The sequence below is a fragment of the Dendrobates tinctorius genome, unplaced genomic scaffold (assembly GCF_039654945.1).
Source record: "Dendrobates tinctorius isolate UK_male_01 unplaced genomic scaffold, ASM3965494v1 ptg000111l, whole genome shotgun sequence".
Lineage (NCBI taxonomy): Eukaryota > Metazoa > Chordata > Amphibia > Anura > Dendrobatidae > Dendrobates > Dendrobates tinctorius.
The window spans coordinates 26,043,380-26,067,262 of NW_027361779.1; the positions used below are offsets into that span (position 1 = coordinate 26,043,380).

At 42.2% G+C, this 23,883-nt stretch overlaps 1 protein-coding gene across 1 annotated transcript in view; it reads right to left on the reverse strand.

Moving 5' to 3' along the window:
• Positions 1–1,456: 1,456 nt before the first annotated feature.
• Positions 1,457–23,883, reverse strand: part of PM20D2 (peptidase M20 domain containing 2) — a 66,513-nt gene continuing 44,086 nt past the window's right edge. The window contains exons 5-7 of the mRNA XM_073589581.1: positions 22,504–22,639; positions 8,235–8,342; positions 1,457–3,327 (exon numbers count right to left, since the gene is read on the reverse strand). Of these exons, the coding sequence (XP_073445682.1) occupies positions 3,125–3,327; positions 8,235–8,342; positions 22,504–22,639 (447 nt within the window). The 3' untranslated portion in view covers positions 1,457–3,124. The remainder of the gene's footprint in view (positions 3,328–8,234; positions 8,343–22,503; positions 22,640–23,883) is intronic.

Genomic DNA, 23,883 nt, shown 5'->3' on the forward strand with positions numbered 1-23,883 from the left:
TTCCTTCTGGGGGCAGACAATGGCTGGGAGCTTATGTTCCTGGGGATGCTAGATTTCTCCCACCATGTCAGTGTCTGCTGAGGTGTTGTCAAGTGGGAAAACTCGCTTATAGCAACCAATCACAGCTCAGCTACTTTTAACCAGCTCTGGTGAAATGAGAGATGCTTAGTGATTGGTTGCAAGGAAAACGGTTGATCATAGCAACCAATCACAGCTGAGCATCTTTTGAACAGCTCCAGTGAAATGAAAGTTGCTTTGTGATTGGTTGGTGATGAATTATATATAATTCTGGAGCTTCAATTTTTGTTCTTGTTATGCCGTGTTCTGAACAGATGAATTTCTCTTATATTATGATAGATCAGACTTTTTCAAACTCAGCGATACCAAATACATGTGGTTTTCTTAATTGCTTTATTTATAATAGGGCAAAAAGGTGGTAATTTGAACTTTATTTTTTTTCCATATTTTGCAAAACAAAAAATTGGTTCACATTTTACTGTATTTGTAAGGGTATGTGCACTCGGAATTTTCTGCATGGAATCTGCATCTCTTGGCAGAAAGCGCAGGTAAAAATCAGTGCTTTTTTTGCGGATTTGCATGCATTTTTACCCCTGCGGATTTAATTAATTCAATAAGTATAATACGCAGGTTGATCCGCAAAAAGAATTGACATGCTGCTTAAAGTAAACCGCTGCGGATTCTGTGCGAAATTTTCCGTAGCATGTGCACAGCATTTTTTTTCTCATTGAATAACATTGGTTGGTCACACAGTTGCAGATCTGCAGCAAATCCATGTGGAAAATCCGCTGCAGATCCGCAGCAAATCTGCAACGTGTGCACATACCCTTAAGTCCCCCGTAAGTGACTTTAAGCTGTGATTATCTAATCGCTTGTGCTATACGCAGCAGTGCTACAGTACTGCTATTTACAGCAAAAGCCACAGTCTCCTATGAACGCCAGCTACAGGCTGGCATTCACAGGAGTACCCTAATGATAGACACAGGGATCTTCAGCAGACTCCAGCTGTTATGGCAAACCATCGGCACCCAGCGATCACGTCTAAGACACGCTCCCTTCAGGTGCATGTTACATGCCAGGTCAGAGTTTGACAGTGCCATTTAACAGATTAACAGCCGCAAGTAGAGCGGAGCTGCTAAAGGTATACGATGGCTGATTAAATCTGTCATTATCTGCTGGGAAAGTCAGGAACATGATCTTTGATGTAATTTACGGCAAAGGTTATGGTGATAGTGTTAAAGAGTGCCTAAAAGTCAGGAACAAGACATATGACAAATATACATCATGTCATGAAGGGGCTCAAACACAGTTTCATGATGAATTGGTATGGAAAGTCCTGCCAATATTAGTGAGATAATTTTATACCTACAATTCTGATATTATCGGGATCACGATGTAGTCATACCCTCAGGACATAAATGACATGGAGTATCAGAACGTGTGTAAAAGTGTCATACATTTATTTTACAGATGTGCTGATCTACAATGTGCCAATTACATTCATATATAGAAAACTGCCAGTGGTAGCACATACAATCACATATACAATGAAGTGGAAAAGGTAGAGAAGCTCTGTCCATAATAGTCTACTATCGAGCATCACCTAGAGCAGGGGTCACCAACCTGTAGGTCAGGAGCCACTTGTGGCTCACGGGCTCTTTAATTGTGGCTCACGGCTGTCTGCCAACTTGGTGCATTAACTCCAGGTCTAGCAAACAGGTATGAAGAGCGCATCTGAAAATGGTGAATTTTGTGAGCAGCCCTGCAAAGAAGAGCAGATCTGGATGCACATATACTTGTTATGAATGGGTCACAGAGGAGGAAAAAACCTAAACATGCTAAGCCCAGAAAAAACAGAGAGGTTGCTAACTATGCAGATTGCAGATCCCTGATCCTAACCACACAACTAGCAGCAGCCGTGGAGCGTACCTACGATGAACCTAGACACCTCGTCACGGCCGGAGGACTAAATAAGCCTAAAGCAAGAAAAGGGGAAAACTAACTGCCCCAGAGCAGACCCCAAAGGAATAGACAGCCCCCACACATGTATTGACGGTGAAACAAGATGAAAACACAAACACAGGCAGGAAAATAGGCTGAGCAAACGATGGGGCCCAAACTAACTAGAAAGGAGAGGAAAGGAAAGACACTGTCTGCAATCTGCCCAAAACCCTACAAAATAATGTCCAACACTTCTGATAACAAAATTAACCCTCAAGTCACTAGACTTCTCCCACTATATCAGCACTCTGAAATATTCTGAGAGAGCAAAAAGAGGCCAATCTAATAAGGGACAAAAAGCAAATTGGCAAATACAGATAAATAAGAGTGGAAATTCAGCACAGCCCCAGCCGGGGCTGGCTGACCACACAAAAAACTGAATAGAACAACAAAATCAAGACCTGACAAGCAGAAGGAATCACCAGCACCAGAGTAGGGCGTCGGCTGTCTTAAATCCAATCTGAGATTGCTGAGGTCCAATCGTCATCCTCATTATCAGGTGGCAGATCTCTACTGATTAAATCAGCCTCACTACCTCCTGTTACCACCAGAGGGAGCCTAGGAGGAGAACTCACAACTAGTAGACCAGAAAATGAACTCACAACATATACTGGTCTCAGGGTTTTTGAGATAATTTAAGTATGATAGGCTGGAGATAAGATGATACCACCTGTCAGAGGAGGTGCTTGAAGCTTGATGTGACAGTGTGTTGGGAGTGCTTGATGGGAGAATACTAAATGGGAGTATTGTGGGGACCGCTGGATCCTGATATACTGCTTTGGGGTGATTTCTGTGGAAAATGTTTGGTTACCATTATGCCTGTAATGGTGGCTTTGGTTTTCACTTCTGAGGGGGGCTGGAGCTGAATATGGCTCACGACCCTCTCTCAGAGCTGAATGTGGCTCACGATCCTCTCTCAGAGCTGAATGTGGCTCTCAAGGTCAGAAAGGTTGGGGACTACTGATCTAGAGTAATAACTGAATCCTAATGACAGATTCCCAGTAATCTCACAATCATTATTCTGTGCTTTATTCACAATGTTACCAGTAACCAGGGATGTATCTATGAATCAGGGTGGGACGGCCCCATCAGAGACCTTCACTCTTCAGCATGAAGCAGATCCTGCTCCGCTACTTGATTCTCTGGCTTTATTAACGACTCCTGAATTAATCTCTTCCTCCATTTCTTTCATCATCTTCCAATCATGGCGAACACTTTCCAGTAAATCTGGGTTGAAAATCACATCTAATGCAGTCATTGCCAATGATTTTGCAGTCCGTAGTGTGTAATACTGAGCTTCTTCTGAGCCTGTTAAAATGGCAAATACAATGACAAAGAATGAATGAATAAAGATTTACAGACAAGTGGAGGATATTGGTCCAATGATCAAATATTCTGTAGGCAACATGTGTATTCTTCTTTAGTAGATGCCTTCTAAAATTCTGCAGACAAATTAATTTTAAGAGCAACTAAACGTGGTGATGTATAGGTCAGCGTTAAATTAAAACAATACCTACATCATCTCGCTTCATTGCAGAGAAATCCATACTTACATATTTAAATTAGACTGCAAGTGCACTGGTAATTGCAAGTGCACTTGTGGTCCACAGCTCCTCTTCAGTTCTCCCATCCAGGCGCCACCAACAGTTGATTGACAGAGGCTGTTGTCTGTAGACATCACAGACAACAGCATTTGTCTCCACAGTGAATCAAGCTTTATACATCAATAATACCGAGATTTTTGCGCTTGACAGTAATACAGTATTTGTGACAGACAAGCTCACTTAAAGGGGAATTGCCATCACCAAGATCCTATCCCAATATGTAGTCAGTGTAATAATAATATTAGCAAATACCTCCAATTAGAAATGTAGTAAAGTTTTTCTGATTGGCTATGTCTCTTTCCTCATGTGCAGCATTCCAGGACCTTAAGGATCCATGGTTGTGACGACTGATAAAGTGACATTTGGCTAGTTGGTAGTGGACATAGTCATGGATAAAGGTACTGCAGTAAATCTGCACATGAAGAGACATAGCAAATCAGAAAAACTATACACTTCTAATTGAAGGTATTTGCTAATATTATTATACGTTCTACATATTGGGATAGGATCTTGAAGTGTACACCGATGACATGTCTGCTCCTATCGTTGACTCCAGTTATAAGCAGGGCTGTGGAGTCGGTAAGCCAAACCTGCGACTCAGACTCCCACATATATTACTTATATTTAAGTGAAAAATGTATTGTAGTACAATTTTTATGATATAATAATTAAGATATTTAGATAGAACATAATATCTATTTATTGGAATACAACTTTAGAACACAAAAAACTGTAATAAATTGTAAATATGTAATACACTATGTAATATCGATTACATATATAAAGTACAGACCAAAAGTTTGGACACACCTTCTCATTCAAAGAGTTTTCTTTATTTTCATGACTATGAAAATTGTAGATTCACTCTGAAAGCATCAAAACTATGAATTAACACATGTGGAATTATATAATTAATAAAAAAGTGTGAAACAACTGAAGATATGTCTTATATTCTAGGTTCTTTAAAGTAGCCACCTTTTGCTTTGATTACTTTTTTGCACACTCTTGCCATTCTCTTGATGAGCTTCAAGAGGTAGTCACCGGAAATGGTCTTCCAACAGTCTTTAAGGAGTTCCCAGAGATGCTTAGCACTTGTTGGCCCTTTTGCCTTCACTCTGCGGTCCAGCTCACCCAAAACCATCTCGATTGGGTTCAGGTCTGGTGACTGTGGAGGCCAGGTCATCTGGCATAGCACCCCATCACTCTCCTTCTTGGTCAAATAGCCCTTACACAGCCTGGAGGTGTGTTTGGGGTCATTGTCCTATTGAAAAATAAATGATGGTCCAACTAAACGCAAACCGGATGGAATAGCACGCCACTGCAAGATGCTGTGATAGCCATGCTGGTTCAGAATGCCTTCAATTTTGAATAAATCCCCAACAGTGTCACCAACAAAGCACCCCCACACCATCACACCTCCTCCTCCATGCTTCACGGTGGGAACCAGGCATGTAGAGTCCATCCGTTCACCTCTTCTGCATCGCACAAAAACACGGTGGTTGGAACCAAAGCTCTCAAATGTGGACTCATCAGACCAAAGCACAGATTTCCACTGGTCTAATGTCCATTCCTTGTGTTCTTTAGCCCAAACAAGTCTCTTCTGCTTGTTGCCTGTCCTTAGCAGTGGTTTCCTAGCAGCTATTTTACCATGAAGGCCTGCTGCACAAAGTCTCCTCTTAACAGTTGTTGTAGAGATGTGTCTGCTGCTAGAACTCTGTGTGGCATTGACCTGGTCTCTAATCTGAGCTGCTGTTAACCTGCGATTTCTGAGGCTGGTGACTGGGATGAACTTATCCTCCGCAGCTGAGGTGACTCTTGGTCTTCCTTTCCTGGGGTGGTCCTCATGTGAGCCAGTTTCTTTGTAGCGCTTGATGGTTTTTGCCACTGCACTTGGGGACACTTTCAAAGTTTTCCCAATTTTTAGAACTGACTGACCTTCATTTCTTAAAGTAATGATGGCCACTCGTTTTTCTTTACTTAGAACTTGTATTATGGCAAGAAAAAAGCAGCTACCTGCCTATTCAGTAGGACTATCAGCTGTGTATCCACCAGACTTCTGCACAACACAACTGATGGTCCCAACCTAATTTATAAGGCAAGAAATCCCACTTATTAAACCTGACAGGGCACACCTGTGAAGTGAAAACCATTTCCGGTGACTACCTCTTGAAGCTCATCAAGAGAATGCCAAGAGTGTGCAAAGCAGTAATCAATGCAAAAGGTGGCTACGTTGAAGAACCTAGAATATAAGACATATTTTCAGTTGTTTCACACTTTTTTATTAATTATATAATTCCACATATGTTAATTCATAGTGTTGATGCCTTCAGAGTGAATCTACAATATTCATAGTCATGAAAATAAAGAAAATTCTTTGAATGAGGTGCTTCCAAACTTTTGGTCTGTACGAATATATATATATATATATATATATATATATATATATATATATATATATATATATATATATATATATATATATATATATATATATACACACACACACACACACACACACACCATGGGCGTAGCCAGGATCAAACCTTGGGGGGGGGGGGGCAGAACCTCATACTGTTCTGCAGAACCTCATACTGCAGACCCCAGGTGCTGCAGAACCTCATACTGCACACCCCTACACTTGAAAATAAAGCTTGCACCATAAGAAGATGTGGTGATGAATGCAATCTATTTATTCCTACTATCAATTGATGTTGATGTGTTACTAAGGACGAGCAATGCCTGTCCTGGGCGTCCTTTTGGGCAGTTATGACGTGTACCTGACTGGTGCTATAAAAAAAAAAAAAAAAAAAGGAGTGTTAGTCTGTGTGCTACCCGGCTTTCATTCTTTTTGGTACAGATATGATATGGATAGACAGATATGGATAAATGGATATATAGAGCAGATTTGTAATCTGCTTTTGCTATTGAAAACATTATCTATGAGCTCAAAAACCTTTCAGGTGACGCAGATTTTTAAAAAGCTGATCTGCTTTTGCAGCTGAAAAACATATCCTCAAAAAACGCAAGAAAAACGCTGCGTGTGAATGTAGCCTTAGATGACATTTCATAACTTTCCCAAATTCCTGTGAAAAAATATTCAGCACATTCTGCATTGAATTACTGTACCCAATTTATTATATATTTTAGAAGTTGGAGTCGGTCCATTTTATACCGACTCAAGACTCCACCAAAATGAGCTCCGACTCTGACTCCACGACTCCGACTCCACAGCCCTGGTTGTAAGTGGCAATTCATATTCCTCTGCCTCTGACCACATGCACTCCTCTATCTGTTAACATGGACATCACGGTCTCTGTACAAGGGAAGAACCCACACCCATAATGTAATAACATTATGTAGTCCAGTCTATGATGAAGTAGATTTATTATGCTGATAAACTTTCTATATAAAAAAAATGCATGTCACATCAAAAAAACCGTCCACCCAACTAGAGTTTCACCTAGGTAGGCTTCATCTTGGGCATGAAACTGATCTAGTCGTTGGTGACTGGGAGAGGAGTGCATAGGGTCAGAGAAAAGTGGAGTGCCACTTATGACTGAAGTTGACAAGAGGAGGCGACATCTCAACTGTTCACATTCAAGAGAGTCTGCTGAACACAACAATTCCGGCATTACTGTTATGAAGGGAAAAGGACACTTAGTTGATGCTGAACCAGGATCACTGCAGGGTTGCTGTGAAATACGTCCAACATTACACTATAAGAGTAGAGGATTTGTATATACTAGTACCAGCTTTGCCATCATGATTATGGGGTTAAAAAGCAAAAAGATAAAATTTATATTTGTTATAAAAAAGGAATACAAAGTAACTTGAATCCACCGAGAGCTTCAGACAATGGTACTCAAGCTTATAGAAAAAGACTTTTGGTTTTAATTATTTGTAATTTTGCTTTTTCTTTTCTTTTTAACCTACATCTGCAAACGTAGAAGTGGTGGAGTATCCGCCGACAATCTTAGGCTGTGTTCACACACAGCGTTTTTTTAGCGGTTTTTACCGCGGTTTTCACTATAAAACCACTAAAAATAAGCTTCCCAGTCATTTCTATGCATTGTGCACTTTTTGTGCACATTGATGCGTTTTTTACCGCGAAAAAAACGCATTGCAGTAAAAAACGCAGCATGCTCATTAATTTTGCGGATTTTTTCGCGGTTTTGGCTTCTTCCATGCGGTTTGAAACCTTTGCGGAAAAAAACGCATCAAAAACGCGCAAAAACTGCTGCGGAAAAATAGGTGCGGTTTCTGGGAAGGGATTCAGGTTTTTGAGAAGAAATTTTCTGCAACGTGTGCACTTAGCCTTATAGCGACATATACATGTAATAAGTTGTAATCAGTGGGAGTCGGGGTTTTGATAGGAAGCCCCTAGCACTCATTGGGAATATCAGAACCCCAGGATCACAATCTAGTTTATAAAACGACAGTCACCATTAAAAACATCAGCTGAATATATGGAGAAATCAGAAGAAAAGGAAGAATGAAAAAGCAAAACGTCCTAAAGTCATGTTGTGTAGATGATCCTCCAAAAATAAGTATGCTGCTACATACTGTGCAGGCGTCTTTCCTTATGGAACGCTTTTGCTTTTAAATGTTTACCTGCCGCTTTAGTATATTCTGCAGTGTGATTAAGAGCATCAGAACCAATGAAAAAGTAGGGATGAATTCCAGGAACTTCAAAGGTCACATTACCAAAATCTGTCGAACCTAGAAGACATAAAAACAGAAAAAGTACATACTATATATATATATATATATATATATATATATATATATATATATATATATATATGTAAAATTATAATAATATGTGCTGGCTTACTTGATTGCTCTAACATTCTAACATTACCTGTTATCTCTTTTTAAAGGGAATCTGTCACCAAGTTGTCGCTACCTAATTTAATAGCAGCATACTGTAGAGACAGAGACCCGGAATTCAGCGATTTGTCACTTACTGAGCTGTTTAGTGTACTTTTCATAAAATCATTGCTTTATCAACAGGAAATCATCATTGACGGACTTTATGGACTGCTGCCAGGTAATCCAGACATACCCCCCAACACTGATTAGCAGCTTTCTGCCTATGCACAGAGTAACAATTAATACATCAATCAGTGGTGTGGGCAGGGTTATACAGAGCTGAGTTTTCAGAGAACTGGCAGATCTGCAGAAGGTAAATCAATTTTTAACCAAAGCAGCAGCATCATTAACCCCTTCACCACCCAGACTGTTTTTATTTTCCTGATCAGGCCAAATTTTCCAATGTTATCAAGTGTCACTTTATGTGGAAATAAGTCTGGAACGCTTCAGTGATTCTGAGATTTTTTTTGCTAAATATTGTACTTCATGTTAGTGGTAAATTTTCATATTAAAAATTACAAAAAGGAAAATGGTCCGATGCTAAATTCTGAGTACCCTTGGAAATTTGTGTGCTTAGATACCTTTGACCAAGGCTTCAGACCTTAATTAGCCTGTTAGGAAAGGCAAGCTGATGGAAATTTCACAGCTTTATAAAAAAAACAAGCCTCTTCTAATTTTGTGTTCGAAACAGAAGCCATGAGTTCTTCTAAGCAGCTGCCTAGCACTCTGAAAATGAAAATGGTGGTGACCTACAATAATAAAATAAAGCAGGAAAAGGCTATAAGAAGCTAGCAAAGCGTTTTCAAGTTGCACTTTGCTCAATTCGAAATGTACTGAGAAATGTCAGTTAACAAGAACAATGGAGGTCAAGATAAGGTCTGGAAGACCAAGCAAAATTTCAGTGACATAGGATTGCTAAAAAGACAAGTCATAACCCGCGCTTGACTGCAACAGACCTTCTGAAAGACTTAGACTCTGGAGTTGTGGTACATTGTTCTACTGATCAGAGACACCTGCACAAATATGGCCTTCGTGAAAGTCATCAGAAGAAAACCTCTCCTGCGTCCTCACCAGCATCAGAAGTAGTATGAAAAGAACATCTAAACAAGCCTGATGCATTTTGGAAACAAGCCCTGTGGACCGATGAGGTTAAACGGGAACGCTTTGGCCACAATGATCAAAGGTATGTGTGGAGAAAAAAAGGGCACAGAATATCTGAAAAAGAACATCTCGCCAAACATTAAAGCACCACTCCAGTATTGTTTTACGTGCACCACTGGAGTGGTACTTTAAATGTAAGTTCCCTGCCACCTGTCCTATGCTAACCTTTCCCACCGCTTCGTTCCGTCTCCTGTAAAAACTGATCTGCCAGCGAGCTCCAGTGTCTGCTGGAGCGCGTGGGAGGTGACTTTTCAATGCAAGTCTATTAGAGCCTCGTTCTGGCTCTCAGACTTGTAGTAAGAGCTTGTGATTTCCAGCTGTCAGAAGCTGCACGCACAAGATGACACTGAGGGACCTAGAGTGGTCCTCAAAAGCATGGAGTGGTGCTTTAAGCATGGGGGTGGATCAACATGCTTTGGGGTTGTAAACCTAAAACAATTCCATGGCTTTGGGGTTGTGTTGCATCCAATGACAGTGAATAGGGAAGAATGGAATCAATGAAATTTCAACAAATTATTGATGCAAACATAACACCATTTGTAAAAAGAGCTGGAGTTGAAAAAAGGATGCCTTCTACAAATGGATAATGATCTTAAACATACATTAAAATCCACAACATACTACCTCAAAAGGCGCAAGCTTAAAGGGAATCTGTCACCACTTTTTTTGCAAATCATGTAAAAATATCATTAAATTCAGTGTCACCTATGCATTATAACAGTACTTTTGATACCCCTTGACTCCCCCACCTTTGATCAATAACTACCGTTTATATTCCTCCCTCGGTGTATGTAAAAATGCTCGGTCTGATCTGCTGGGCGGGGCTTATTGTCCATCTCCCACCCCTCCTGTCTTGCTTTACGCATTTCTTGTAATTCCTGCGTTTGCGTACTGTTGAATGAGTTAAAAGTTTTGAATAACTGTTTGGGGTTGTAGGATAGGGAATATATGAGGGTTGTGAAGTAGGCCTGTTTAGCAGAGGTGAGGGCAGATTTGAAAGCGAGTGTTGCCTGTTTGAATGCTGTGAAGTCGTCCTGCGAATTTGTTATCTTCCAATGCCGTTCTGCAACCCTGGACACTTGCCAGAGCTTTTCAATGGTGTTGTTGTGCCAGGGTTGTCTGTTGATACGTTGCACTCTGCCATGAACGAGAGGGGAGACAGAGTTACTAGCTGATGTGAGAGTGGCATTGTAGAAAGCAGTGGCATTGTATGTGTCGTGGAGTGAGGATATGGATGCCAGTGGTAGAATAGAGTCAAAGAGCATGTGGGTGTGCGCATGTTGCTGGACAGGGGTGACAGGTGAGAAGGACAGGGAAGAGAAAGTGAGTAGGTGGTGGTCAGATAGAGGGAGAGTGGACGTGGTGACATTAGATAGAGAGCAGAGACAGGTGAAGACCAGGTCTAATGTATGTCCGTCTGTGTGGGTGGCTGAGGAGGACCACAGAGCAAGTCCAAAAGATGAAGTTAGGGACAGAAGTTTGGAGGCTGTTGACTGAAGGGTATCAGTGGGGATGTTGAAGTCACCCATGATGATAGCGGGGATGTTAGTTGAAAGAAAATGAAGGGGGGTGAGCGTCAAGGGCACGGGTTTTAAGTTGGAAGATTGTGGTAGTTTATATTAGATAGGGTGCGGTAGGAGGGGGTAGTAATGGGAGTTGTGGGGGTCCAGGATTGGAAGATATGTCAACAGCAGTGAAGAGAAGCAGAGAGAGGGAGAATGGGCTTTTTTTTTTTTTATTAGGAGCGATCTGAGGTTGAGGAGCAGGTCAAGCAGAGGTGGTCAGGTGGGGAGGAAAGAGGAAAAGAGAGATGATTATTTGGTTAGAGGGTGCTGAGGTTTAGGGATAGCGAAGGAGTGTGAGGATTAACGAAGCAAACACTGTGAGGGCATATGTAAACATGGTGAAGGAGTAAGATGGGTTAATTGAAAAGCTAGGTCCAAGTTATAAGGAGTGCTTACTCGGCAGTCATACCCAAAAGAGAGAGACAGTGTGGGGTCCCAACTCCTGCCATGACTAACGTCCATTTAAATAACTGCAGCTTCTCGATACTTTAGCTGCAGTGATACTTTTGATGCAGGGACATGTTGAAAATTGTGTTTACAAGTTATTGTGACAGATTTTTCATAGCCCTGTTTACTGGAAAAGGTTGTACGGTAGTTAATAATTAGAATTGACTAAATCATTTTCCAGTGGTTAGAGAAAAATTACTCAACGACTTAGAAGAAGGTAGAATTGCCGATGCTTTTGTTAATCCTCCATTTGAGGATTTTAGAATTTTGCCATCAGGCGTTGTCCCAAATAAAGAACCAAATATTTTCAGGATTATTCACCATTTATACTTTCTGAAAGGATTGTCTTTAAACAAAAAGGTAGATAGTTCTTGTGTGTCAGTTAAGTTTGCATCATTTGAAGGCGGAATTTGTACTATTATGTTGTTAAGGTGCTTTAATGGCAAAAGTGGATATAAAATCTGTTTTCAGGGCACCATCAGTGAATCCTGATGGTTTTTCATCATTAGGTCTTTGTTTTGACAGTTCTTTTTTCTTTGATAAGTGTCTTCCAATGGGTTTTTGATTTTGTTGTTTTTATTTTGAGGCAGTAGCAACTTTTTTGCATTGGGTGGTTGCTAGAGGTGAACCGTTTGAGGGTATAATCTATTATCTGGACAATATTTTTTGTTTATCGGCTCTTCAGAATCAACGGTCTGCTTGCCTTTGTTAGAGAAATTTATTATAGTTGCAGTTTTTTTTAGTTTTCCATTAGTGGAAGAAACCAAGGTATAATTTTTGCAGTAAAAAGTCTTAATTCTAATATCGTGATGGTAGTCAATTTGCTTAGGCATTTAGTCTTTGTCTACCCTGAGTTTAACACCTGGCTCAAAACAAGACATGCTAGCGCAAAAAAAACTCAGCAGTTGATGCTTCATCTAATTTTCAATGGCAGATTTTTCACAGGATGGTACAGGAGCAGATCGAGAAGGAATCTGCTACACATCTAACTTATGGAGTCTGATCATTTGCTTTACATTTCATTAAAAGGTCGGTTTATCTAAAAACCTCTGATGATTATTCTAGTTCATGAATTAAATTGTTGTCAATTTGTGACACTGTTGGTAGTAACGCGTATTCATCGTTTTCGGTTTTGGGGGTTCATTTTATTTCCTGGTTGATTGGTAGCAATTATTCTTACTCATCATTGGCCAGTATCTTACGCAAGAGTTTTTTTTTTTCCAAAAGTTATTTGAGACCAGGCCTGTGAATACCTTTTTTATGTAAAACAGTTGTTAACAAAAATAATAAAGGGTCAGTGGTGTGGCCGATAAGAGCCACCCGATCACCAGCGAGTTGATGTTTAGATTGTTAGGTGTTTTGGATGGAGCATGTTGATCAAATTTTGAGATTAAGGTCTTCTTTGCATTGCCATATTTTGGGAGCTATAATTTTTCTATATTTATGCCGACAGTGACGCGAGGGCTTGTTTTTTGCAGGATGAATTGACGTTTTTATTGGTATTATTTTCAGGCACATTACCATTTTTATTTCCAGTCGACTTTTTGTTCGGGAGGTATGGTGACAAAACAGTTTTTTGCCACGATTTTTACAGAATTTTTTTACGGTGTTAACTGACAGTTAACTAGTGGACAGTTTTATATCCTGACTTGGCAAAATCAAATCTGTATTTTTTTTTTTTTTTTTACATAAAAAAGTGTATTTATTGGTATAATATGTACCGTATTTTTCGGACCATGAGACACTTTTTTTTCTCCAAATTTGGGAGGAAAGTCTGTGGTGCGCATTATGGTCCAAATGTAACATGTCGGGAGGGGGCAGTGGCAGAGTGGGATCGCACTCGCAGGAGACAGGAAAATGTCACCGCTGCAGGAATCCGGCGCTGAGGAAACCACATGGTCCCATGATGGAATATTCATTAGCTGCGTTCCCACCCATCTGTCAGCGCCGAGCAGTGGTCAGGGAGCAGCAAATGAATATTCCTTCACTTAAACAGCGGACCCACATGGTTTCCCCAGTTCCGGATTCATACAGCGGCTGGGGAGATTGTGTGTCCGGTGGAGAAGGAGGCGGCAGGAGCAGAGTGCCACTGGAGGGATCGCCACATACCTGACAGCACAGCGTGGGCTGTGCTGATGCTGAGTGCTCCCGTATAAGACCTGTGTGAGGTAATGAAGAGGGGGGGCTGGAGAATAACATGACAGCACAGAGCCCTGCCTCTTCATTATGTCACCACAGCTCCTGCAAACACCGCACTAGAAACAATACAGCTTCCTCTTACACAACCTGTGGTGAGGTAACAAGCGGGAGGGCTCTGTGCGGTCATGTGATGCTCCAGCCCTTCATTACCTCACAACAGGTCCTGTCAGCTGTAGAGAGAGAGAGACTTTCGGTTTTCTAGTGTGGCTGGCTGCTGGACTTGCACTGATGTGAGCACAGCCTGTACAAGTAAGAATTAATTAAAAGTTTAGTAATAACACATAAAAATGCACTCTGGGCGTGGCTATATAGTGGTCAGGAGAGGACGCGTTCAGGGAGAGCTCCTCACATCCTCACTCCATCCTGGTAGCGGACCCGTGGTGCCGCGGCGGACTTGCCGGTATCAGACCCCCTGACCTGTGGTGCATCTCGGGGCCCCCGAGGGAGGCCGAATTTCGGTGGGCTGATGGCGGTGGAGGCTGGGGCGGCCGGTGGGGCCTGCACGGGGCGGCGGCCATTTTCAGAAGCGCGCGCTCTGGCTGTGAGAGACGCGGCACTGGCTCCCTCCTTGCAGCGCTGAACAGAACGGTGAGCACATATCCTGAGGAACTGAAGGGGAGTAGCGGTGAGTGCTCTGAAAGATTGGGCCCCGCACTCCCCTCTGCTAAATCGCCCAACTGGTCGGTGCTATTACTCCAGGGTCCTCCAGACTCGTCCCTGGTTGCTGTCTCTGCGGGCACTGCGGATTCCCCCCCCCCAGCCATAGGGCCTCTTGGTCACTCCTCGGAGCTGGGTTCCATTCTCCTGTGTGGCCCTTCTGCTTTGTTCCGGATTTTTCCATGGAACTCCAGAAACAACGAGCACAATTCAAGAAAATCAAGAAGCGGCTCCGGGAGAGGAATGTTGTGTACTCAATAATCTATCCAGCCAGGCTCCGGGTGGTCCACGAGGGTTCTTCTATTTTTTTTACAGATCCGGCGGAGGCGACTGAGTGGTTGCGGTCCCACAAAGGGTCTGCTGCGAAGGAATCCTAATGTCTTTTATTGTTAATCAGAATCCTTTCTTTTTTTTTTTTTATTATTAATGGTCTGATTGGAGCTTTTTCCACGCTCGTCCGGATTACCAGCAATAACACTGAGCCCAGTGATGGTATCCCCGTGTTTATTTCGTGTTGGGAGAGCAGGACTTTGCTCCCGTACTGTTTACTTTTCAACTTTGATGTTTTTTTGTAGTGGTTTTATTTGTTTTCTAGATATAATTCGCAGCCAGCAGTATTTTCAGTTTACTTGTGGTGTCTCTAAACTTTACTCAGATATTGATGTAGGCCATGTTCAGCGGAGTAAATATGGGGTCTGAAATGATATTTATGACATGGAATGTGAGAGGTATAAAAACCCCCCCGGAAAAAGATCAAAGTTTTCTCGCAGATTAGACATTACCGCCCTCACATTGTGGCCTTGGTGGAGACACATCTGACCAGGGATACAGCCCGGTGCGTGCAGAAACCTTGGGTACAATGGTCTGTTCATGCATTCCATACAAGCTACTCGAGAGGGGTTTCACTGCTGGTACACAGAGATGTTAGATGGGAAGCCAGGGTAAACCGGAGGGATCCTGAGGGACGATTTGTCTTCGTATATGCATCAATAAATACCAGGAAATATGTAATTTTATGTGTTTACAATCCGCCTCCGGCTAATTTGTCCATTCTTCAGAAGGCGGAAAGTTTCGCCCTAAATTATCCGGACGCGGATTTTATCTGTATGGGGGACTTTAATATGGTTATGAGCAATCGTCTCGACAAATTGAGATTGGATGATGGAGCAGCTGGGGGGGTTCCTTCGCCGACAACAACCCAAATGTCGCTGTTTATGGAGGGTAGCGGGTGGCTGGATTTGTGGAGAGTGCAGCACCCTGAGTTGAGGGAGTATAACTGCCACTCATCCACTAAGCGCTCCCTATCGCGCATAGATTACATTTTTGGAACCAGCGGTCTGGCGATGTGGGTGGATAGTGTGGAGCATGGTAGTAGAGGGATCTCAGACCACAGCCCGGTCATCCTCAGAGTCAAGTACGGGCAATTAAATAACAGGATAGCTTGGAAGTTGAACCCTTTCTGGCTGAAATTGATAGTAACTTCAGATAGAACAATTGATCAACTGCATTGTTTCATTTTGTCTTACCAGGAACCTCAGGATATTAATATATTTTGGGATGCCCTTAAGGCGTATCTGAGGGGCTGCTTGTCCTCCACAATCTCTTATATTAAGCGGGTAACCTCAAGAGAGGATGGGGTGGTGGAGCGGCAATTGAAGGACTCAGAGGCTGCATACATATCTAACCAAACCAGTGGCAATAGGATTGAGTGGTTGGCGGCCCAGCGACTATACACCCAGCATATAGATACTAAGTCTAAGCGCAAATTATTATTTGCTCGCCAATCCTACTTTGAACTGGGAAATCAAGCAAGTAAGCTTTTGGCCTATCTGGTGCGCCAACATAATACCTCTAACACGATATTGCAGATCTGTAGGTCGGATGATTCGTTGGTGTCTTCAACTGAGGAGATTCTTGGCTGCTTTTGTAATTATTATAAGTCATTATATGAATCTAAAAGTGGCTCTGATAGTCTGGAGTGCTTGAGTTACTTGTCGGATGTAACATTCCTTACCTTAGATCCTGATCAGCAAGCTTTTATGGACGCGGAATTTACTGTGGAGGAGATAGAGAATGCCACAACGGACATGGCCTCTGGGAAGGCCCCTGGGCCGGACGGGTTCCCTATTGAATTGTATAGAAAATACCGGGACATATTAATGCCACTTTTGAAAAAGGTATTTCAGGGAATATGGGAGGGGGAATCTATGCCTGATTCCTTTTACGAGGCCAATTTCATAGTGCTTAGGAAGGAGGGGAAGGACCCTTTGGAATGTGGTTCCTACCGTCCCATATCGTTAGTGAAAGTGGACTATAAAATCTTTACTAAGATTCTAGCCACCAGATTAAATTCGATTATACTGAACCTTATACATCCTGATCAGACGGGCTTTGTGCCTGGTAAGAGCACTTCATTTAATATCAGAAGAGTCCAGTCAATAGTTCAATATAGTTCCCTAATGCCAGACAACAAATGGGCACTGACATCGTTAGATGCCGCCAAGGCTTTTGACTCTCTTGAGTGGCCTTTCCTCTCCACATGCCTACAGAGGTATGGCTTCGGTGATAAGTTCAAAAAATGGGTTAAAACACTATATATGAAGCCCAAAGCCCATATTATTGTGAACAATTCCATATCGGAGTCCTTTTCATTACATAGGGGAACCGGTCAGGGGTTTCCCCTTTCCCCAGCCCTCTTCGCCCCTGGCGATTGAGGCATTGGCAATAAGTATAAGGTCTTCCCCTGGCATTAGGGGTATAGATATAGCAGGTCGGGTGGATACCATAGGTTTATATGCAGATGATATGGTGATATTTATGTATGAGGCGGAGGAAATTTTGCCTCAAGTGATTGCCACCATAGACAGATTCAGTAAATATTTGGTTTTATATATAAATTGGGAGAAGTCTGCCCTACTACCCCTATCCCATGCCCCGACTTGAGGCTCTTTCCTCGCTGTCTATTGCATCTAGTTTTAAATACTTAGGTGTTCATATATCCCATAACAGCACGCTCGACTTACAACTTAATATCTACCCATTGCTGGAACTGGTTAGAGTTAAATTTGCAACATGGAGCTAATTACCGTTGTCTGTGGCCGGACGCATCAACCTGATTAAAATGATATTACTACCCAAACTTAGCTATTCCCTTCAGCACAGTGCTGTAATGGTACCTAAGTCCTTTTTTGTGAATCTTAATTCCCAGGCCACATCTTTTATATGGGGGAAAACCAGACCCAAACTTAAATTGTCCACTCTACAGAGGCCTAAAAAGGAAGGTGGGGCGGAGCCACCACCAGATTTCTTTCTATATTATTTGGCTGGACAGGCTAAGGCTCTCAGTGAATGGATGCCGGGTAATGATCTCCCTATTTCTGAAAGCCACTTGCTTCACGCTGCAGGAACTGATTGCGCACTGGGTTTCCTGGAGTTGGAGAAGTCTAGTGTCCCTCGTCTACTGCCCCTGCTCTGTCCGGCACGATTAGTATGGAGGCAGATTAAAAAAGTGATTGGATTTCGGGATATCATAGCTGAAATGCCCCTATGGAAAAACACCTATTTTCCAATATTACTAAATCACCCGTCCACTGACTTTTGGATTCAACATAATGTCTCCCTGATAGGAGACTTGTACGATCATGGGACTTTAATGTCTTTTAAGCAGGTACAGGCTAAACGTGGTGTCCCGAGATCTCAATTTTTCCGTTATCTACAACTAAAATCTGCTCTTCAGTCGCACATGAGGTGTGTGGGTGTGGGCCGTGCCATTTCATCTCTACCATTGATAGGAATACTTAATTCACAGGGTCCCCAGGGCCTTATCTCCTCTTTATATACGTACATGTTGTCGGTGGGAGCAGAGTCTGCCATAAGCTCAGTTAAAGGGAAGTGGGAATGACTCATCCCTAATACGCAGGGAGAGGAGTGGGAAGAGATCCTGGAATCCCCGATCGGAGTATCACCATCTATTAATAGAATGATACAGCTGTATATAATAAACCAATCATATTTGACTCTGATACCACTTTTTAAGATGGGTCGATTCCAATCATCAGAATGCTTGCGTTGTCATGCACCAGATGCAGACTTTGTCCACATGATTATCGCAATGTCCCACTGTCCTACAGTACTGGAAAGAGGTGACGCTATTTTTGTCATCACTGGTGCAAGCTCCTGTCCCTATTGAGCCACTGGTCTGCTTGTTTGGGTTGTGGGAGGAGGAGATTTAGGGTCACCATGTTGGGATATTTCTATGTGAAACGCTGTTCATGGCACGGAAAGTATTGGCACTACGGTGGATGGGCAATTCATGTCCCTCTCTCAGAACCTGGATTGATCTAGTAAATACGACTGTTCCATACGAGCGCACATTATATCAGAATAGGGGATGTCCGGGTAAATTTGAAAAGATCTAGGAGAAATGGAATTCTTCTCATTTTACATTGTAGGACGGAGACAGTGCATGTGAGACACTATGGTGAAGGATAGTAGGCTGCGAATTGGTAAATAGTTGATGTAGTTGTAGCTTAGTTTAGGAATTTATAATCGATCTGCATTATCTAAGCGACATGATAGAGGCCTGTGAGATATAATTGATGTACATGTTTATAATATATAGGCCGGTTTTCTTTGTATATGCTTGGGGGGTTATGCATGTATTACTCGTATACTAATAAGAGTGTTTATGCTCTGTATAATGTTCATAACCACGAGCAAATATGTATGCTGTCCATTACACGCTTTTCTTGTTTTGAGTTCAATAAACGAATTTAAAAAAAAAAAAAAATGCACTCTAGTTCTGTTGTGAACTGTAACTCCTAGCATGCCATAGGATCTGCAGGATATGCTGGGAGTTATAGTTCTTCCATAGGATCTTAACCCCTTAGCGACAGAGCCAGTTTGCAGCTTAATGACCAGGCCAATTTTTACAATTCTGACCACTGTCCCTTTATGAGGTTATAACTCGGAACGCTTTAATGGATCCCGCTGATTCTAAGATTGTTTTTTTGTGACATATTGTACTTCATGTTAGTGGTAAAATTTCTTCGATAAGTCTTGTATTTATGAAAAAAACGGAAATATGACGAAAATTTTGCAATTTTAAAACTTTAAATTTTTATGCCCTTAAATCAGAGAGATGTGTCACACAAATTTCTTAATAAATAACATTTCCCACATGTCTACTTTACATCAGCACAATTTTTGGAAGCAAAATTTTTTTTTTGTTAGGAAGTTATAAGGGTTAAAAGTTGACCAGCGATTTCTCATTTTTACAACAAAATTTACAAAACCATTTTTTTTTAGGGACCACATCACATTTAAAGTCATTTTGAGGGGTGTACATGACAGAAAATACCCAAAAGTGGCACCATTCTAAAAACTAGACCCCTCAAGGTGCTCAAAACCACATTCAAGAAGATTAATAACCCTTTAAGTGCTTCACAGGAACTAAAGCAATGTGGAAGGAAAAAAATAACATTTAACTTTTTTTTTGCAAAAAATTTACTTCAAAACCAATTTTTTTTATTTTTACAAGTGTTAAAAGAGAAAATCAACCACAAAATTTGTTGTACAATTTCTCCTAAATACGCCGATACCCCATATGTGGGGGTAAACCACTTTTTCAGCACACGGCAGAGCTCGCAAGGGAAGGAGCGCCGTTTGACTTTTTCAACGCAGAATTGGCTGGAATTGAGATCGGATGCCATGTTGCGTTTGGAGAGTCCTTAATGTGCCTAAACAGTGGAAAACTCCAATAAGTGACCCCATTTTGGAAACTAGACCCATTAAGGAACTTATCTAGATGTGTGGTGAGCACTTTGAACCTTCAAGTGCTTCACAGAAGTTTATAACGTAGAGCCGTGAAAATAAGAAATCCATTTTTTTCCACAAAAATGATCTTTTCGCCCCCAAATTTTTATTTTTACAAGGGTAACAGGAGAAATCATACCCGTACAGTTGTTGTGCGATTTGTCCCGAGTACGCTGATACCCCATATGTGGGGGGGAACCACTGTTTGGGCGCATGGGAGAGCTTGGAAGGGAAGGAGTGCCATTTTGGAATGCAGACTTTGATGGAATGATCTGCGGGCATCATGTTGCGTTTGCAGAGCCCCTGATGGGCCTAAACAGTGGAAACCCCCCACAAGTGACCCCATTTTGGAAATTAGACCCCCTAAGGAACTTATCTAGATGTGTGGTGAGCACTTTGAACCCCCAAACGCTTCACAGAAGTTTATAAACGCAGGGCCGTGAAAATAAAAAGTCTTTTTTATTTCCACAAAGTTGGTTAATAGTGGAAACCCCTCAATTCTTGCTCCAACCCTAACCCCAACACACCCCTAACCCTAATCCCAACCCTAATCCCTAATTCTAACCCTAATCCTAACCCGAGCCCTAACCCTAGCCCAACCCTAACCCTTACCCTAATGGAAACTGAAAAAAAAAATATTTTCTTTATTTCATTATATTTGCCTATATAAGGGGGTGATAAACGGGGGGGTTATGTACTATTTTTTTTTATTCTGATCACTTATCATAGTGATCAAAATAATGAATGGAATCTGCCAGCCGGAGCCGGCAGATTCCCGGCGGGCGCACTGCGCATGCGCCCGCCATTTTCAAGATGGCGGCGCCCATCGGAGGACGCCGGCGGGACGTGGGACCACCGGGAGGGGACGGAGGGCCACGGAGAGGTACCGGGGGGGATCGGGGACCCTATTTCTCTCTCCTCTGATGTGCGATCACATCAGAGGAAAGAGAAATTAAATGTAAAATTGCGGCTTTTTTTTTTTTTTTGCGGTCGCCGTTATAGGGTTAATAACGGCGATCGCATAAGCGGGGTCGGTAAAAACCGACCGATTCATGTTCTCTGGGGTCTCGGCTACCCCTGGCAGCCGAGACCTCGGAGAAAATCCGACACTGGGGGGCGCTATTCACTTAAATCACAGCGCCGTGAATTAACGGCGCAGTGGTTTTAGTACCCTTAACTACCGCCGTTAAAAGGCGTATCGGCGGTCATTAAGGGGTTAAAGCAGCACTCCAGTGTTATTTTTCAGTGCTGGAGTGGTGCTTTAAATATAAGCCATGTGCCCCCATTCTTATACTCACCCTCCAGCGTCTTCATATAGTACTTTACAGACACCACACTGCTCCCGCAGCACCATCTTCTGCCCGTAGCTTCCAACATAACATGTTATATATAATAACACCACATATAATAGTATGTTATTTATGTTATTAAATATTTTACCACATTTTGCTTCAAATATTTTTTTCCCTATTTTCCACCTCTAAAACCTGGGTGCGTCGTATAGTCTGGAGTGTCTTACAGTCCGAAAAATACGGTATTTTCTTTTTAGTGCTCATCATTTTGTGATTTTTAATATAAAAAAAAATTTGTACTTTTTTTGTCTGATCGCTGGTGTAATGCATTGCGATGCACGAGAACTGTGATGCATAATACCGGTCAGTGCTGCACTGACAGAAGCCTCTCAGACCATGATCTGAGCATAGTCTAACAGGCCTGCAGTAGCTGTGTGACCCAGATGTCGTCATGACAACCTCGAGTTGCCATGGCTACAATCGGGCGATCTCATTGATGTCACGGGGACGCCGATGGACAGGAGAGGGTGACCCTTACCTCCTACTGCCTTCTAAATGCTTTGATATCAATCATGGCATTTAGGGTTTAACATGCTAGAGGCAGTGCCCCACACGATCGGCATGATGTACCCATACATCAAAGGTCGGGAACTTCTTCTCATCTGTGACGTATAGGCATGTCAATGGCTGTGAAGGGGTTAAAGTAAGTGGCACCATTGGAATCAGGGTCTCTGCTCCTATATCATGCACCTCCCAGATGGGGTAGCAAAAACCTAGTGACAGATACCTTTTAATGTAAAAATCTTTAATTAAAAGATTTTTTTTAATAAAATAAAAATGATCATTGAAAGTTTATGCACACCCAGATCTTACCTGACAGAGCGTTTAACACCAGGTCATCGTTTGTGAACTTCATCCCCAGCTGTTTGCCATTCTCTATATATGCTTTTGCAAGAGCTTTATTTGGAAGCACATTATAGTAATCATGACTAGAAGCACAAAACTCCACCTAAAAAGGATAGACCATCATAAGCAGCAAGAAGAACAAGCAATAGCAGCGATGCTTTACTGTACTTAGGCCAGGCACACACTGCAGATCCAAGACTTGCTGTGACAGATATCTCTCCTGAAAACCCCATGCACATGCATGCTCAGCTTGTTCGAGAGTGCATATGTTTCCAGCAGGAAGGCATGAGTAAGACATTCCCAGTTGCCTCTAAGAATAAAAGGACCAGGCAGATCAGCTGGAATCCAACTGCCCGATTCTTATCTTCCCAAACATCTGCTATAAGGGATGATTTGGGAGGCCACACCATACATATCAAATAGTTGTCATGTCAAGTCATAACTGACAGGTTCAGCCAACATACAACTGATGTATACAGCCGCTCAATGCTGCAGCTAAAGGGTGGAACTTAATACCACGCCACTGCTAGTGTAAGTGCTGCGTCCACATCCCATTCCAGACACGTGCATAAATCAAGCACACAACCATGGTATCTCTGTAGCCACACATTGGCAGTGGTATGGGTCATACTTAGGACCTCAATCGCCCTGATTCATCAAAGTGTTTTCAACAGATTTCTGGTGTAACACTTTGATAAGTCTTAACATTTTTGAGCAACTTAAGTCTTCTGAGACCTTTGGAAATTTCACAGTAGTTTCGTGGAACCGAGGTGTGACACCACAGCTCATCTAATTCATGAAAAGCTGTTATGTGCCTTATGCCAGAACTGACTGAACTTTATGGCGAAACGCATGGAGGAGCACAAAACTTTTCAGACAAGCATGTGCCTCTCAAAGGGAACCTGTCAGCAGGATTGTGCACAGTAACCTACAGACACTGTCAGGTTGGCACCGTTATACTGATTACAATGACACCTGTCTGATGAAAATCAGTCTTGTGGTTGTTGTGTAACCTTTGTTTTCAGTTTTGAGTTAATGATACACTCGTGTTCCGGGGCGGCCTGTGGGGGTCTGCATGTGGTGTTCTGTTTAGGTATTCACCAGTATGGCTTCTGACAGGTCACTGATCCTTCGCTGACCTGCCCCCTAGTTTACATAATGAATCTAATCTAAATATAAATATATTTGCCCTGACTTCCATACCAATGATCCCTTTAATAGAAGCCTGGGGTGAGAATCAGAGTGCAGAGTGGATTTGCCCTCACTTCCATACCGAAGATCCCTTTAAGAGAGGCCTGGGGTCAGTACCATCATCCCGTCAAGTCAGATCCACCGGACTACTACCCC